At 32.6% G+C, this 16,503-nt stretch overlaps 1 protein-coding gene across 2 annotated transcripts in view; it reads right to left on the bottom strand.

Moving 5' to 3' along the window:
- The window catches only part of LOC148618746 (uncharacterized), a 230,942-nt gene that overhangs the window by 135,595 nt on the left and 78,844 nt on the right, over positions 1 to 16,503 (bottom strand). For both annotated transcript variants that reach the window (XM_088577926.1, XM_088577925.1), the window contains exons 47-67: positions 15,898 to 16,110; positions 15,489 to 15,534; positions 14,942 to 15,099; positions 14,291 to 14,464; positions 13,546 to 13,758; positions 13,292 to 13,334; positions 12,012 to 12,172; positions 11,270 to 11,446; positions 10,054 to 10,263; positions 9,216 to 9,258; positions 8,513 to 8,682; positions 7,834 to 8,004; positions 7,289 to 7,547; positions 5,715 to 5,878; positions 5,280 to 5,453; positions 4,082 to 4,291; positions 2,436 to 2,478; positions 1,851 to 2,008; positions 1,273 to 1,440; positions 499 to 717; positions 127 to 169 (exon numbers count right to left, since the gene is read on the bottom strand). In XM_088577926.1, coding sequence (XP_088434052.1) covers positions 127 to 169; positions 499 to 717; positions 1,273 to 1,440; positions 1,851 to 2,008; positions 2,436 to 2,478; positions 4,082 to 4,291; positions 5,280 to 5,453; positions 5,715 to 5,878; positions 7,289 to 7,547; positions 7,834 to 8,004; positions 8,513 to 8,682; positions 9,216 to 9,258; positions 10,054 to 10,263; positions 11,270 to 11,446; positions 12,012 to 12,172; positions 13,292 to 13,334; positions 13,546 to 13,758; positions 14,291 to 14,464; positions 14,942 to 15,099; positions 15,489 to 15,534; positions 15,898 to 16,110 — 3,217 coding nt within the window. The remainder of the gene's footprint in view (positions 1 to 126; positions 170 to 498; positions 718 to 1,272; positions 1,441 to 1,850; positions 2,009 to 2,435; positions 2,479 to 4,081; positions 4,292 to 5,279; positions 5,454 to 5,714; positions 5,879 to 7,288; positions 7,548 to 7,833; positions 8,005 to 8,512; positions 8,683 to 9,215; positions 9,259 to 10,053; positions 10,264 to 11,269; positions 11,447 to 12,011; positions 12,173 to 13,291; positions 13,335 to 13,545; positions 13,759 to 14,290; positions 14,465 to 14,941; positions 15,100 to 15,488; positions 15,535 to 15,897; positions 16,111 to 16,503) is intronic.

Genomic DNA, 16,503 nt, shown 5'->3' with positions numbered 1-16,503 from the left:
TAAATTCGTGTAAAAGAAGGATGGTGGTGTGTCATTATTCTGTCATAAATATAGAGGTTGCCAGTTTTTAATTGAACCACATAAAATCATGAAAAACATGCACTGATTAATATTGCATATACTTACTCAAGTAACACAAAATCAAGAAGTTTGTACTGTCCACCAATGTCTTTAATACAAAGAAAAATAAGCAGTTTACTAAAGATGTATTAATTAAATTCATTGAAAAAGGAGACTCAAAACTACAACTTAAAATGCTCAACAATATGAATGTTGCACTTCAGGGTTTACACAAAATTTAGTATTGGCCAATCAGAATTTCAAATTTTCTGCATATGAATTCAGTATTTCTAGACATCTTCCTAAGAACCTCTTTCCAGTTTTTGAAAAAGTACAGAAAAGGACCAAAATGAAAAGGAATTAAATCTGGATTAAAAACAAGACTTTTTTCTAAAACAAGAAAAAAACAAAACAAAACAAAATGAAACACAAAAATACCAAGAGTATAGTTGAAGATGGGTATTTCCTGCCTCAATTTCTCAATACTAAATGATATTTTCCTGGAACAGATATCAACTTCCAACTCAAGATGAATATTTTTCTTCAGGAAACCAACTTCTACACAGCAGTCCACTTTGGTACAGCTACTGTTTACTCTGCAGTGAAATCCAGATGGCAAAGACGGCAAAGTCATGTTCATAATGGCTGGTGGGCAATCTGAAATAAATAACAACAGTGTCAATAATGCAGATGTCAAAGTACGTTTAATATAAGTTGGTGGGCAATCTGAAAGAAATGACAACAAGGTCACACATCCAGAGGGGAACCTGAAGTTAATATCTAAAGTGTCACAAATAGGAAAGCTAAGCCACAATCGTTCCACAACAGCTGATAATCTTAATGAATTTCTAGTGAAATAGAAATATTTTTCCTTTTCATATTCAAAATCAACTCTACAATACAGCTGATTTCACTTCGGAAAAAGTTATTAAGTACATCTGATGCAAATTTCAAACAGTCAATGAATAAATAAATTTAATTTGTATTAAATCAGTATTTCATTACTGGATCATTACACTAGTACCAAAGCCTGCAGGAAAGCATGTTTTATATAACTTGAAAACATTCCCCCAACACTTAACACTGACAAAAAAGGCAGGCTTCCAAACCTGTAAGTGATGTATTGAATAAATCCTTTGTCAGAAATTCAGAACAAAAGCAAGAGATTGACCATGAAGTCCCCTATTTAAACTTTGGTGTTTAAAGACCTACCATTTACCCAGCCATCAACATTAGGAATGTAACCCCCTATTTCACACTGAGGGGTCTGTAGGTAATCCGTGATACCCATCTTATCAAGTACTTGGGATAAAATAATGCCTGGTAGATTGTCTGAAACAGTGTATCCACTTTCTTGTAGCAGATTTGCAGGTGAAAAATCTGAAAAAAAGATGGATCTTGAAAGTTATAGAAATATTAAAACATCATTATAATTTCTACCACAAACAACCAGAAAATAAAATGTCATCACATGAAAAAGTGCAAATCTCAATCTAGTGTAATAAGTAGACCTGTGAATGAACGCACACTGTTTTATCCCCATCCCTAGTTCGGTACATGTAAAACCTTAAGTTGGAATATCTACATTTCCTCCAATAATTCTCTTGCATCTTAAACATCTACATAAGATCTTCATCTATATATTAAGTCAAAAAAATTCCACTGAGCAATTTAGGAACATTTGCACTATAACACTGTACATGATCAGATGAACAATTACAAAAATGAAATAAAGGACATCTATATACCCCTTTAATCTGTTTTTAGGGGGCAGGGTATCTATGGCATACCTTTGAGATTAGCATTCCAATCACAACCTAGTTTGGGAAGATAAGCATCTTTTAGCAAGTTCCAGGTAAACACACAGGGTCCTGCTGGTTCTAAACATACAGTGATGTTAGCATTAACCATATACTTCTTCTTCTTTACAAAGTCACTTACTGAATACCTGAAAGTTTAAACAGTAGTTTTAAAAGCATTAAGTCAATTTGAAGTCTTCTTCCCATTTGAAAAGATATGATTTTGAGCTGTCACAGATCATGTCTATGGTATAACAAACATCAAGTTACACATGTTATAGTCTATACCTGAGAACAACATTTTTAATCAATATCCCACCCAGAATTGATATTGTGTTAGTAATTTTTTCCTTTTTTCATAGATTATGGAAAATATGTTGAATACATTAGATGTAAATCCTGGTTTCCTACCATATTTATTGATTCGATGCTTACTGACAATTATCGCAAGTCTTTTCTACCTTGTATTATATAAGTACAGCTTATAACATTTTTTTTGTTGTTGCATCCAATTTAACCCCCCCCCCCCCCAAAAAAAAAAAAAAAAAAAAAAAAATAGCACAGTGCATTACTTACTTTAAGGTGATTAGGTTACTGAGGCGAATGTCATGAATTTTATCTGAAAATATACAAATACTTCAATAAGCACCAAGAGATGGAATATTACACAATGCATTTCTCCAGAAATTAAAAGGGATTGGCTATATACATCATCTGACAGATTGTATCAACTGATGTTTAATAAATACCTAATCAGTCATAAATTAATTGGGGTTCATTCTAATTATAAATGCCATGAAAAACAAGAAAGCTGTTAGGCAGCTAGACCCCCTTCTTCAGTATATGTTTAAACAGTCTGCATTCAGGAAACAAGGTTAATACAATGTATCACCCCTCCAAGGGTATGACTAGAGGCTCCCAGGAGCCTAATTCTGGTTCAATTTTTGTCTTTCAAGGGCAATAGTGTCTGACAATTTTGACTCAAAAGAAGAATTAGGTACGACATATCATAAGGAATTCTCATCAATTGAAAGTATCTTTCTTTCTATCATAGTTTTCAAGATATTGGCTGAGAACTGCTAAAACATCATTTTTCCCTTTTCAAGGGCATTAACTCTAAGAAGGAGTCATCCAACATCTTTGGTCTAATGCAGATAAGATATCATAAGGATCACTTCAGCAAATGAAAGTTTCTGTCTATCTATCATAATTTTCAAAATGTTGGCTAAAAACTGTAATGGAACATTCATACCAAATTTGGTTCTACTCGATCAAGTAATGTCATTGGAGAAGATTTTAAATAAATAACATTAAAAAAGTGGGGGGAAAAAAATGTCCGCAAAGAACAATAACTCAAACATTGCTAAACAGATCAAAAACGAAAATTTGACCACAGCTAGATCTCATGCTGAACAACTGTCATTTGGAGATGTATGCAAAAAAACTTCTGTCTAACCTCTACATTCTATTCTAGAAATGGTGGCCATGTTCTCTGAAGGATAAAAAATCCTCATATCAGTTCTCAAGAATACCCAAGGAACATTCATACCAAATTTGGTCAAATAGTGTGAGAGTAGAAGATTTTTGAAAGGAATAACATTAAAAAATATAAAAAAAAACATTGAAAAAGCGCAATAACTCCAAAACAACTTAATTGATTAAAATGAAAATTAGACCAAAATAGATCTCATCATGCTGAACACTTCTTACTGCATCAAAATTTGGCTACACTTTACAATTTTTTATAGAAGGGTCTGAAAACATTCCCAACAATGTTAGAACTGTCAAATCTGCAATGCAAATATATATCACTAGTGGCCTAGGGCGCTGGACTTTGTGCAGACTGTGTTGCCATAGATGTCACAGTGGTATGAGTTCGAGTCCTGCAGAGGGAGCAACCAAAAATTTGCATCGCAAATTTGACAGTTCTAACATTGTTGGGAATTTTTTCAGACCCTTCTATATGTTTACATTATCTTCCCTCTATCAATTGCCAAGTGATGGCAATAGCTCCAGATGGCCTATAGCCAGATGAGCTAAAAATGTACATTATAATAACAAAAATGCTAGCATAAGAAGTCTAAATTTGGAGCAAGTTCAACAAAAGGCAAGCTTACTATTAACATGTATTTTCAAAATTTGATCAAAACCCTTCCCACTTCAACAATCACTTCACATAGAACATGTAAAATGTAGCATCATTGTAAAATACAAATTCTTACCAAATTCAAAATCAAAGTATGCTTGGTCAAGTCCAAAGTTTCCTATGCCTATTTTGAGTCTATGTGAGCAGGCATCTAGTAACAGATAGACATGGATAGCTTTCCTGATCTGAGGGATCTCTACACAACAATCAATCCCTGTACAGTAATCTGGTATGAAACAACTCAGGCTCCCACTGATATCAGGTAAAGGTACATCCTTAGGGCAGCCTGAAAGAAAATTTACTGATGTAAAAATTCAACAATTCAAGTACAGTCTTAAATGATTTTTCACCTCCATCCCATCCCCCCTTAAAGAAACAAAAAACACACACACACAAAATCTGTCAAAATCAAACTTAAACAAGAGGCTCCTAGGAGCCTGAATCGCTCATCTTTTTAAAGTTTGTATTTCAAGGGCAATAAATTAAACAGTTGTCCAACAATTTTGACCCAAGGAGACTTTGGTTGGACTATCATAAGGATCATTTCAGTGATAGAAAGTTTCTTTCTATCTATAATAGCTTTCAAGATATTGGCTGAAAACTGTAAAAAAATCATCTTCCAAGGGCAATAATTCTTACAAGGAGTCACCTGACAACTTTGATCCCTGAAACTTTTGAAGGCCTTATAATAAGGGTCATTTCAGCTATAGAAATCATTTTGCTAAACCTAACAGTTTTGGAAATATATGTGAAAAACTACTAACTGACCCCTTTCTTTTATTTTTAATAAAGGCGGCCATGTTTTCCGTCGCCAAAAATCCCCACCTCAGTTCTATGCAAGATAACCCAAGGAACATTCATACCAAGTTTGGTTTATATGCGAAAAACTACTGTCTGACCCCTATGCTTTATTTTTAGTAATAACAGCCATGTTTTTCAATGGATCAAAAATCCCCAGATCAGTTCTATGCACGATACCCCAAAAAACATTCATACCAAGTTTGGTTCCAATTGGTCAAGTAGTGTCAGAGAAGAACAGTTTTGAACAATTGTTGACGATGACGAGGACAGACGACAAGGACGGATGACAAGGACAGACGCCAAGTAATGGCAATAGCTCACATAAGCTAAAAATAGTCATTTGATCGACTTTAATTATTGATAACTTTTGTCATGAAGAAAATTGTATCAATTGAAAGTTCCTTGCTGATATGATATTTATAGTATAAATCAATGGTCCAGGTGAATAAATTGCATATATTTTATAAACATACTGTTTTTCCAACCATTAACATTAGGATTATACAAGGGAGACTGTCTGTTACATGGTGTAGCCTGCATCCACTGAGAAATACCAAGCTTCTCAAATAAAATGTCAGCAGCATAACCAGGTAACTGTTGGCTGGCATCTAGCATCAAATTCTCAGCTATTTCTTTCAAGGAAACTTCTAAGAAATAAATATCACAAATTATATTATACCAATAAAAAAATGAGATTAACAGGAGTTCAAAGTAAAGACGGCATGAGGCCTATGACTTATCTCATTGTGATAGGAACCTTCTTTGAATTACATAAATGCTTTATAAAATTCAATATACACTTGGTAAACCACAGGTTTCAAATTTCACTTGAACTTGGAATGACAGAAAGTTCATTTAATCCCTAGATAATTAAATTAAATACATAGAATTATTCTCCTATAAAATACCTTCAAATGACAAACTGCTATTCAAATTACAGATTGGTTTTGGTAATCTGGCTTCCTTAAGCAATGTTGATGTAAAAACACAGGGGCCATTGGCCTCAAAACATAGACTGAAGTCCAGATCTATAACAAATTGTTTCTCCATTGACAGATCAATTACAGAATAACTGAAAACAGAAAGTAAAATCTTACTCTAATTTACTGTATATTGGTATATGTACAAAATACAATATAATATGCATAAAAAATAATAAAATGATCCTTCCAAATTTGAAAAGTCAAAGAAAACAATGTATTTATTTACAACTAGATATCATTAAGATGGAATCCATCTCTGTGGGCCCCACTATGGTAAAAGTGCTGTTTATCAGCCATGCTGCATCAAATAATTAATTTAACCTTAAACTCAAAGTTCATGGTCAAAGGTCACCAAACATGGTCTTCAGCTGATAAATCCTCATGCCAAATATGAAATGACTACATCAAAAGACAAATAGTTACAGTCTAGACACATTTTGTTAAGGACAGAAGCATGGACAGACTGAATATTTGAAGCTGTCTGGCATAACTTTACTAAATAATTCATATGTCATAATAATTTTTTTTTTAAATCAGGAAAAGGGTTGGCAGGAACCAAAATAGAATACAAGGTCAGCCATTACAGAGTTATAGTGAAGACTGGTATTGTTCTAACTAAAAGCTAAAGAAGAAACTATCATCCATGCTGAATGTAGGACAAGGTTAATAATACAAATCCAATAGGTTTCACTCTCTGTAAAACAGGCTTTGATTAAGTATATGTGTCCATTACTGGATCAGGCATTTTCATTATCAAAAGCAGTACAATAGTTATTGAACAAATTTTTCTCACTGTAGAGTATATGGTAATAAACAAAACAATATTCTAGTAAAACAAGATACTACGCAAGAGGAAAATCAAATCTGCCTAGCAGAGTTGACAACCATCAACAAATCTCTGTACTGTAAATCCCAACACAAGGACAGCTACGACCAGGTGTCAAGACCATATCTAACTATCATATTCAGACTGAGGATAGGACACAACAGACAAAGTCAGCATTAGTGATGAATGTTGTACCATCTCCAATATTTCCCTGTAGTGATATAAACCACATTCTACATACATGCAAGAATCATCAGGCATTGAGACAACAGATTTGGCCATCACCAACATTAATCCAGGAACAGTGGATGACTTTCAGAAGACCATCAGATTTGTAGAAGAAGTAGAAATCCAAGTGTGACAACAAGAATACAGAGATATAGTATACAAGTTATATTTAGTTGTCTAAAAGTTGCAAATACTCAATGAAAAAAAAAACAACCAAAAATACAGAAAAACTTAAAAAAGATATCTCCTACTCTCACAAAATAAATGTACCAACCTATGTAATAAATACATAAAACACTAGAAAATATCATGTTAATTACTCTATACTGAAGGAATCTTGTAGCCTGGGTCATATCATATATCATACTTTTATATGATGGTTATAACTGTACATACTATGTGATAGATACATAAAGCCTCTAACACTAGAACATATCATAATTACTCTATTCTGAACACATTCATCAATCTAAAAGACTCCTTCTTTCCAAACTGGTAATGAACAAGAGATATGTTCAATGTAAGTTTCTCTATCCCTGCTGACAGTTGGTAATTACAGGCATCCAAATCAACATAGACATTGATATCTCTACTGAGCTGTGGTACATCTATACAACAATCTACACCTGTACAGGTATCTGACAGGTAACAATTCATTGAGTTGTGGAGAGATGGAAGGTTGAATGGTAAAGTCTTAGAACAACCTGAAATATACCAAAAACAGATGACACTTTGTTGGGTAATGCAGCTGGGTTCAATGAAATTTACTAATGCAAGGTAAAATTTGTAGTAGAGCATTTATACAGAAATAGTAGATGCAAGCCTTAATTATCCATTGAGAAGAAAGGGTACATTTGTTTGATTCATTTTCACAACAAAACCATGCCTGCTTATTTTTCATGATAAAAATTACACTGATTGATATTTTAGAAAACCTGTCATGAGAAGGTTCATATTGCAACACTTCTGCTGAAAATTTTATGACATTACCTATGTTCCATCCTTTTGAGTTCCTTGGACTGTATGGATGATCTGATCTTTTACATGGAACATCCCTAAGATCCAATGTCAGTCCTAATTCTTCTAACAATTTATATAATACAAGTCCTGTGGCTGCATTAACTACATTGTTATCTAATGAAAACTTTTGGAGAGAAAAGTCTGAAATGAAAATTACTTTAATTCTCATACAAATTTAATTTAGGTATATAAACATCTTTATCCCCAGATTTAGTTTCTATATTGAAAATAAGTGTTAACAAAATTTATTGCATTCCTATTTAAAAAAAACAACAAAAAAACCTCACCAATGTTCATACCTAAGGAGCAATCATATCAACTTCCATTAACTTTTGTCCTGACAAAAATAATTTAAAGGTTATAACATTAAAAATTGCAAAAAAGATGTCAAAGGAGGGCAATAACTCCAGCATGGTGTAACAGATTTACATGAAAATTTCACCACATATATTAGGGTCAACAGGTGTAAAACAGAACAGCTTACAAGTACTTGATAATTTTATCAATGAAAAATGGGACAATTCATTTAGAGCATTTTTATTTTATGAATAAGCAGCATTGACTTTGGATAATCTCTCAGTTTTAGGTGACAAATTTCTGAAAGTTAATGGACCTATTATAAATATACATAAATATATTATCTGTTTACCTTTAATTTTAAACTCTGTGTTAGACCAATCACACCCAACCTTGGGTACTTTAGTGTTCTGGAACAAAGTTTTTGTGAAGAGACAGGATCCCCCTCCTTTCTGTACACAGACTTTCATCTTCATGTTCAACATATACTTCCTCTCTCCTTTCAGGTCATGGATAGAGTATCTGCAAAATAAATAGTAAATAATTAAATATTCAAATATATGACCCATCTTGCTATCTTACATACCAAATGCATAGAGAAGCTACAAAACTTCTACTTCTTTTTCTCTGCATACATCATTTAAAAGGTAACATGACCATCAGTTATGATAACATGAATAGGTATCCAATCAAAATTATCATACAGGTTACCAATTATCAGCTTCATCGATTAACCACATATGATTCTTTTAAGACAAAAGCTAATCACTAATTCTGACCATAAGGATACTGCTAATTCTGGTAGATAGCAACACCTTCAAGTCACCTTCATCGAAGTGCTATAGGTGGTGCAACCAGTGACAACAGTTTAGAACAAAATAATAAAACTGACCACAGTTAAATAAACATTTCTTTATCATTCAACATTTATTCGTGACAAGACATGACATTCACACCATTGAGGACATGTAATGATTTTAAGGAAAACATTATCTTAGGAAAAGTTTTAATCATATCCTTCAAAATATAATTCCAACATGTAGCCTGATACTCACTCCAGATAAATAACATCCATTAGTGTATATGTTTCTGTTTCACCTGAAAAATAGAAAAAGAAAGTTAACTTCATATTAGCCACTCATATAAATGTACTACTAGTTCATGCAGTTAACAAAAATTTCATAACAAGCAATATAAGTCTAATCCTAATCTACATTTTCAAATACACTACTAATGATAGTTTAATTGCATTTAAAAACATGAAGTTGCACTCGTCTTTCTAGGCATACCCTAACTCATACAGAAAGTTGATATTAGATAGCACTCAAAATGTTTTACAATGTAGCCACAAACCAAATTTTAAACAAATCCATCCATTGGAAGCTGACATTATTGCGATGAAATTTAGCTGAATGGGCAGACAGATGGACAGGTGGAAAACATGGTTCCAAGGTACTATTAACCTTTTGAGTAAGGGAATAATAAAATAGCAAGTAATATTTTTGTGCAAGATAGCAATGATGATACAACAGGAACAAAGTTCTTCCTTGATTGAATAGTAGCCATCTAAAGAACTCTCTTAGGTATTTAACTGGAGAATCAACCAGACGATTTAATCTTTATAACAGACATATCTCCATAAATACCTAAGAGTTCATTATCTCCTGCTAAATTGTCTATCTAAGGGAATTCATCAGGTAATTGTCATCAAGATTAACCAATTCTATCTTCTGAACATCATCACTGTATCAGTTGAAAAAATCTTAAATGAACAGTCATCCTCAGCCAGATAATATACCTGTTCTCACCTTGTAAAATTCAAGTGACTTTTTAATCAAAATTTAAAAAATAATAATAATGAAAAACACAATACCTGGGTTCAATTTTACATACCAAATTTATAATTGAGTAATGGGATAACAACTTTCCTTCTCTCAATACCAAGTGTCAGTCTCCAGTTACAACCATCAAGCAAGGCATATACATTGAATGTTTTCCCAATCTGGTCAACCTCAATACAACAGTCTATGCCTGTACAGTAGTCAGGGACATAACAGCTCATTGAGGTACTTATCTGTGGGAGTGTCAGGTTCAAAGGGCAGTCTGTAATTATAGAGTTAGTCTGTACACAAGATAAACCAGCTCATTTAGGACCATATGAATACACATAAAATGTATTGAATACAATATGCAGGTTTCCCACTGTTTTACCAACATGTAATTCAATGGTTTTTCCATGAGGCCAGGAGCATATCAGGTCTCACTCGCCACCTCCAGGTCAAATGGCCACCCCCTATGTAAAACCAAAAACACACTGAACCTAGGTCTATGAGTTGAAAGTGCATAATTTGTGTGCATTCTGATCAAAAGAAGTCAAAATAAAGCTGAGAATGTGTATGTAAAAAACATATTTATAATTTACTACAAGTGTACAAATATTGTTTACATGCGCGAGTAATTTGCCTCCATGCTGTCAGTTAGCATAAAATGAAAAAATGTGGATTTTCAGTTTTTTATATTCAAGAAAATTTTGTGAAGAATTTCTAAGATCATTGTACCATTAGCATAATGATTTCGATATCTTCTGTACTGTTTTACCTACTGATTTTACCAATTTGGACCAGCGGTAATTTATGCTCCCTGTTTTCTATAGTAATAAATCAGAAATAATCAACTGTAATGGAAGCTGGAAGCCACTAAAAAACCTCATATTGCTATTTGTTATTTAAGGACTACTGCCTGGAGATTATAAATTTGGTAGCTTTGTTATTACCCTTCATTTACTGAGCTTGTGCTGTGCCTCGATAAAATGTGAAAATGTGGCAAGTTATCTTATTTTTAAAAAGAGGACAAATAAGAATTCCAACGATAACTTTGAACTTTAAAACAGTCCAACCCTATATTGAATTAAGTGGTCCTACTTGAGCCATTTCTGTGAAAATCAATCTCTATCTAGCTTTTATAGCTCCTTCCCATTCACCAAAGTTACTGAAGGAAATCAGACAAAAATGGAAATCCTAGTAAGGCAACCAAATGCTACAATGGATGCACAGGAAGACAGACTGATGGGTCAAAACATTGTACCCCAGCAACGATGTATAATAAATACCTTTGGTGTTCCATCCATCCACAGTATCAGCATAGACACCTGAGTACCTATCACATGGTTTAGGGTTCATAAAAGCTGACAATCCAAGTTCATGAATCAGCTTGTTTGCTACAGCACTGGTCAATGTATTACCAATATTCTCACCATTCTGTTTGACCCAATCAGTAAATGATATATCTGTAATAAAGAGATGGTCCAAGTAGTCAGTATTGAAAAAGGAGAACCTTATGAAATTCAGTACTCAATGTAATTCATACATTTAATAGTGAAGAAAAAAATTAACCTGAATGGTTTTATTCATTAAACTAAATCACAATTTGAACAAGATCCAAGGAAGATGTTTTTTTATTATAATTTTCTATCCTGAATGGAATATAATAGGTAGAACAACCAAACAATAATACACTGTTATCCACTATTAGGCCAAATATAATAAAATGTTGGTTTGATGCTCCCCCAAAAAGAGCTCTGATCATAGGTAGATAGGTTTTAATAAAATTTCATTTTATGTACAAACTCCAAAAACCTTGGGTAATCACAGTTTTTTTATGATTTAAGAGAATTAAATCTACAGGAGAAAATAAAATAAAATTTCATCTTAAAAAGTCATTATCTTTGTAGGGTTCTTATGAGAAGACTGGGTTACAGCAAATAAATATACCTCTATATAAGACCTTAGGAGAATGTTACTGAAGTTAAATCTAATATCCAAAAATAGTTAAAAATAAGTCTGTACATGTACCTAGAAGTTTTCCTTTCATTTCCATATCACACAGAGGTTGAGATATCTGTTGCTGATCGAACAGTTTGACAGTCTCGCTACATGCCTCTTTTTCTAAACAAATTTTCAATTCTAAGTCTATAACTAACTTCTTCCTCTCCTCAAATCTATCAATCTTGTACCTAAAATTCAAAATAAAACAAAAGGAGGAAGTAGTAAGTACAGCAATTATCATACAAAGTATTACAGGTCAAGAGAGGGAAGGCAAATTTTGAGTAAACATACACACACCCAGCAGAAAACAAATATTTTAAGATTTATTTCATATCTACTTAAAATTGAGACTGACAAAACATCTAGAAAAATATAGGTCTTGAAAAATGAAAATAAAATGACTTGTACTAAGCTCTCCATGGTAAATATGATAAAATAAAGAATGATAAATTTGGTGACCAAGCTAATCAGCTTTATGAAAACTTCGAGATATTCATTCATGAAAAATCATGATTTACCAGTAGCATGCCTGGAAAATAGTGCATCCAGTGTAACTGAGAAATTGACCTTTATAATTGAAATATTACAGTCACAGTACCATATAAAGAAGATTATTACAGCAAAGTCATAAAGACGTAGCATATCTCTTGACAAAGGAGATGAGCCCTTGCAGGTGTATAACACTAGGATACATACAACCAATATTTTATTGAAGACAACTCTACAACTGAGACAGGGTATACTAGTATAGTCCCATGGTAAGTATATTTGGTATGAGCTATTACATGCATCTTTATCTTTCAATAAGTTCTACATCAGTACTTGTAAATTTAACACATTATTTCTTGTATTTCATAATTGTTCTAAATTCATAAAATTTATTGAACTAGGCAAACAATAAGTATTGTGGAGCCATTTCCACACCATCTGGAATTTTTAGTCTTATAGAACTATGTCACGGATCGACATGAATTGAATAAATGAACATGGTCACATGACTACTATAATTGTCCCGAACACACCATGACCCACCTTCACGGTAGGACAGTGAAAACACTTCGATGCTTCACACTGTCCGTGAGAGACCCAAAATGATAGGCAACAATCTTTTATACCTTCATGTCCATTTACATAAACTGAGTGATTTCTATGTATTGTTTTTGGTGGGTATAATACAAGTGAAAACAGACTCATAAATAGGTGTCACTCAGGTTGTTAACTCCATTCTAATTCAACCTGACTATATTATGTTAACCACATTTTCTACCATTTTAAAATAACTTCTAACAATGTCTAATTTTACTTACTTTATTCTCAGAATGTCAGTCAGTTTTTCTTCCTTCATTTCACCTTTATATTAAAAAAAATATTTTAACTGGATTTTGAAAACATAAAATGTGTCCAGTAATGGCTAGATGGAACATTATTTTAAGGTAATTTCATAACAAGTTACTTGGATACTATATAATACTGTGTATCAGTATAAAACTCAAAACAGTGAACTTTTACAGAAATCAGGAAAACATTGTACTGACATGAAATAACTATTTACAATACATACCCCATTTATAATCAAACAACAAGTATTCAAACTGAAACTGTTCTATTCCTCCTTTGATAACATAATTACAGGTATCAATATACAGGTAAAAATGGAGATGAAGTTGAAGGAAATCAAAGTCATAGCAACAGTCAAATCCTGTACAGTAGTCAGGCATGTGGCATGTCAGGGGCATATTAGATGGCAAGCTTGGTGGGGTCATTACAGGACATTCTGTAAAATAAAAAGAATACAATTCTATACATGTCGCACACACATATGAGAAATCATGACATGACATACTAAAATGAAAAGAAGTACACATCTTTACACATGTTACACAGCAGAAAATACCAATACGACAACGTATCTTATAATACAATTTAGACTTTCATCAATCCCTGCTTGACTGTTGTCAGGATCATACAATGGTATACAATATAATTATAAACTTTAGACCCGACTTGAATTTTGTCAGGATCATACAACAGAAGTCTAAATTTTAGACCCTGCTTGACTCTGGTCATTTTTGGCAATGCACATTGTACTAAATTCCAAAGTTTAAACATGTAGGTCACAGACAGATGAAGAGGTATACGGATGTATCAACAATTGGCCATGACTTCTTCTTTACAATAAAAAATGTGGACATACATATGGAGTGATTTCTATATATCCCAAACTTTGTTTTTTTCTTTATTTTTTTTTGTCTGTGTGTGTAGTAAATACCTTTATGTTTGTTTAGATGTGATAAAATTCAATTTACCATTGTTCCAGCCATTAACTGCAGGATAATACAAATCCTGTGTTCTATTACAGGGTGGGTTATTTAACTTAACATCTAAACCCAGCTGTTCTAACAATAATGTCCTAAATTCTGACTTAAGTTGACCCTTTATATCAGCTCCTACTCTATCGGCCCATTCATTCAAAGAAAATTCTGGAAAAAATTATATACACTGTACATGTATTCATATATACATTACATATTATTACTTTGCTTTAAATAGTTAAGTTCAATCTGCTAAAAAAGATGCTTTAACCATATTTGGCACCCTTCATGACTTAAAAATAAAGAATTTATATGGAGAACTTTTTTTGGTTGTTTAAAATGTTTAATGAATGATTTAGCATGTACAACCACATTTGTAAGCACGTCATATTTCAATGATTGAAAAAATCATGTTAAAAATTCAGTAAATCTGCAAATTTTCTATCAAATACGCCAATGACGGCATTTTTTGGAAACATATTTGCATTTTTTTTTTTTAGTGCCTATCCAAACTTGACTTACTGTTTATAATTTCTTATTGCCACTTTGATAGGAGTCCAGAACAGAACAGATAAGATAAGATTTTTTTTTTAAATTGTATTTTTGTGTGTTTATTTTGATATTTTTTGTTTGTTTAACACTAACCTTTGAAAGTTAAGTCAGCATAGAGATCACAAATTGGTTGAGGTATTTCAGTACCATCAAATACTGTCACATCAGGGACACATTTCTCTTCAAAACAAGCCTTTGCCTTCATGTACACCTTGAACTTTTTCAGTCCTGCTAGCTTTTTAATAACAAGTCTGAAATATTTTTAGATATAATAAACTGTTATCACTCGCCTGTACAATATTGTCAATACAATGGTGTGTTTGTTAAATATTATTTTTTGTTTTGCTTTAGTATAAAATATTGTATAATAATATAAAATTATTATAGACTGTTGGGGTACATGTGTAAAATTGGCATGAATTTGTGATGGTAATCCATCTGTTCACCAATTATCATTGACTTAGCATAAGGGGTTCACGTTAAAATGAACTTATCAGAAAACATAACATTAAGTTTGTGGATGCCATCGCCACTTCTGGAAAAGCAAAACATAATGCTTGCCTTGCTATTTTAATTACTTGACTTCATTTGGATGAAAATCAACCCAATAAGTCCCATTGCCCTTAAAACATGTACTTACTCTAGCTGAATTATCCCTCCTGCTAGGTTTATTTTCTCTGTTTTCCCTAAAAATATCCAAAAATCAACTTATTCAACATAAAAACTAAGTGACCATCTTTTTAACTGTACAAGTTTACTAATTGACAGAAATTTCAAATCAATGATAAAATAGCGCTAAATTACAAAAGATTTTCTGACTGAAAATGTCTAAAAACTCACACTGCAATAGAGCAATCTATGTAAGATGTACATCAGTAACTGTTACCTGGTAACTCATTTATTTGATGTTTTCATATGTTTCCACAATCTGACACTGTATTTGGATTTTGATGTAGCTGATATTGTACCATTTTTCATGCTGCGGTATATTTTTTTTTTTACTGATATTTAAAATTAAATTACATGCATGAAGCAAATGAATTTCCTACCCCATTCATAGTTGATTAAGGGAATGGTTCTGTTGATAGTGTTGATTCCATAATTCAGTGTATAATCACAAGGATCTATAATTAAGAAGGGGTGTAGTGTCAGGCCTAATGCTGGGATCTCAATACAACATTCAATGCCAGTACATGTATCTTTATAGTGACAAGCCATATTGTCTGGGAGTTCTGGTACACCAAGTATTCCAAGTGGGCATTCTGAAGTAAAGAAAAAACATTACTGAACTGTTTATGCTTGTTATCATCAACACAAATTTTATGTAAAATTTGTCTATATCTAGCCCAGAATAAATTGGTACCAGAGGTCTTCTGGATCCGATTGTTTGAAAAATTCATGTCTAAACCTAGCCCAGAATAAATCAGTACAAGAGGTCTTCTGGACCTGGTTGTTTGAAAGATTCATCTGTCTAAACCTAGCCCAAAATAAATTTGGTACCAGAGGACTTCTGGACCTGGTTGTTTGAAAGATTTATCTGTTGGACAAAAGCTAGTCAAACTAAATTAAATAGCTAGAGTTTTATACTGGCGTCCACAAAAAAGAGGGGCAGGTGGGAGGGTTTAAATTATTTTTTTTATTTTCTCTTCATCTTG

This window comes from Perna viridis, chromosome 4 (genome assembly GCF_037379345.1).
Source record: "Perna viridis isolate PV_CMFRI_1.1 ecotype Kerala chromosome 4, ASM3737934v1, whole genome shotgun sequence".
Classification (NCBI taxonomy): Eukaryota; Metazoa; Mollusca; class Bivalvia; order Mytilida; family Mytilidae; genus Perna; species Perna viridis.
The sequence above is the reverse complement of the archived record's forward strand: the minus strand, read 5'-3'. Positions and strand labels throughout refer to the sequence as shown.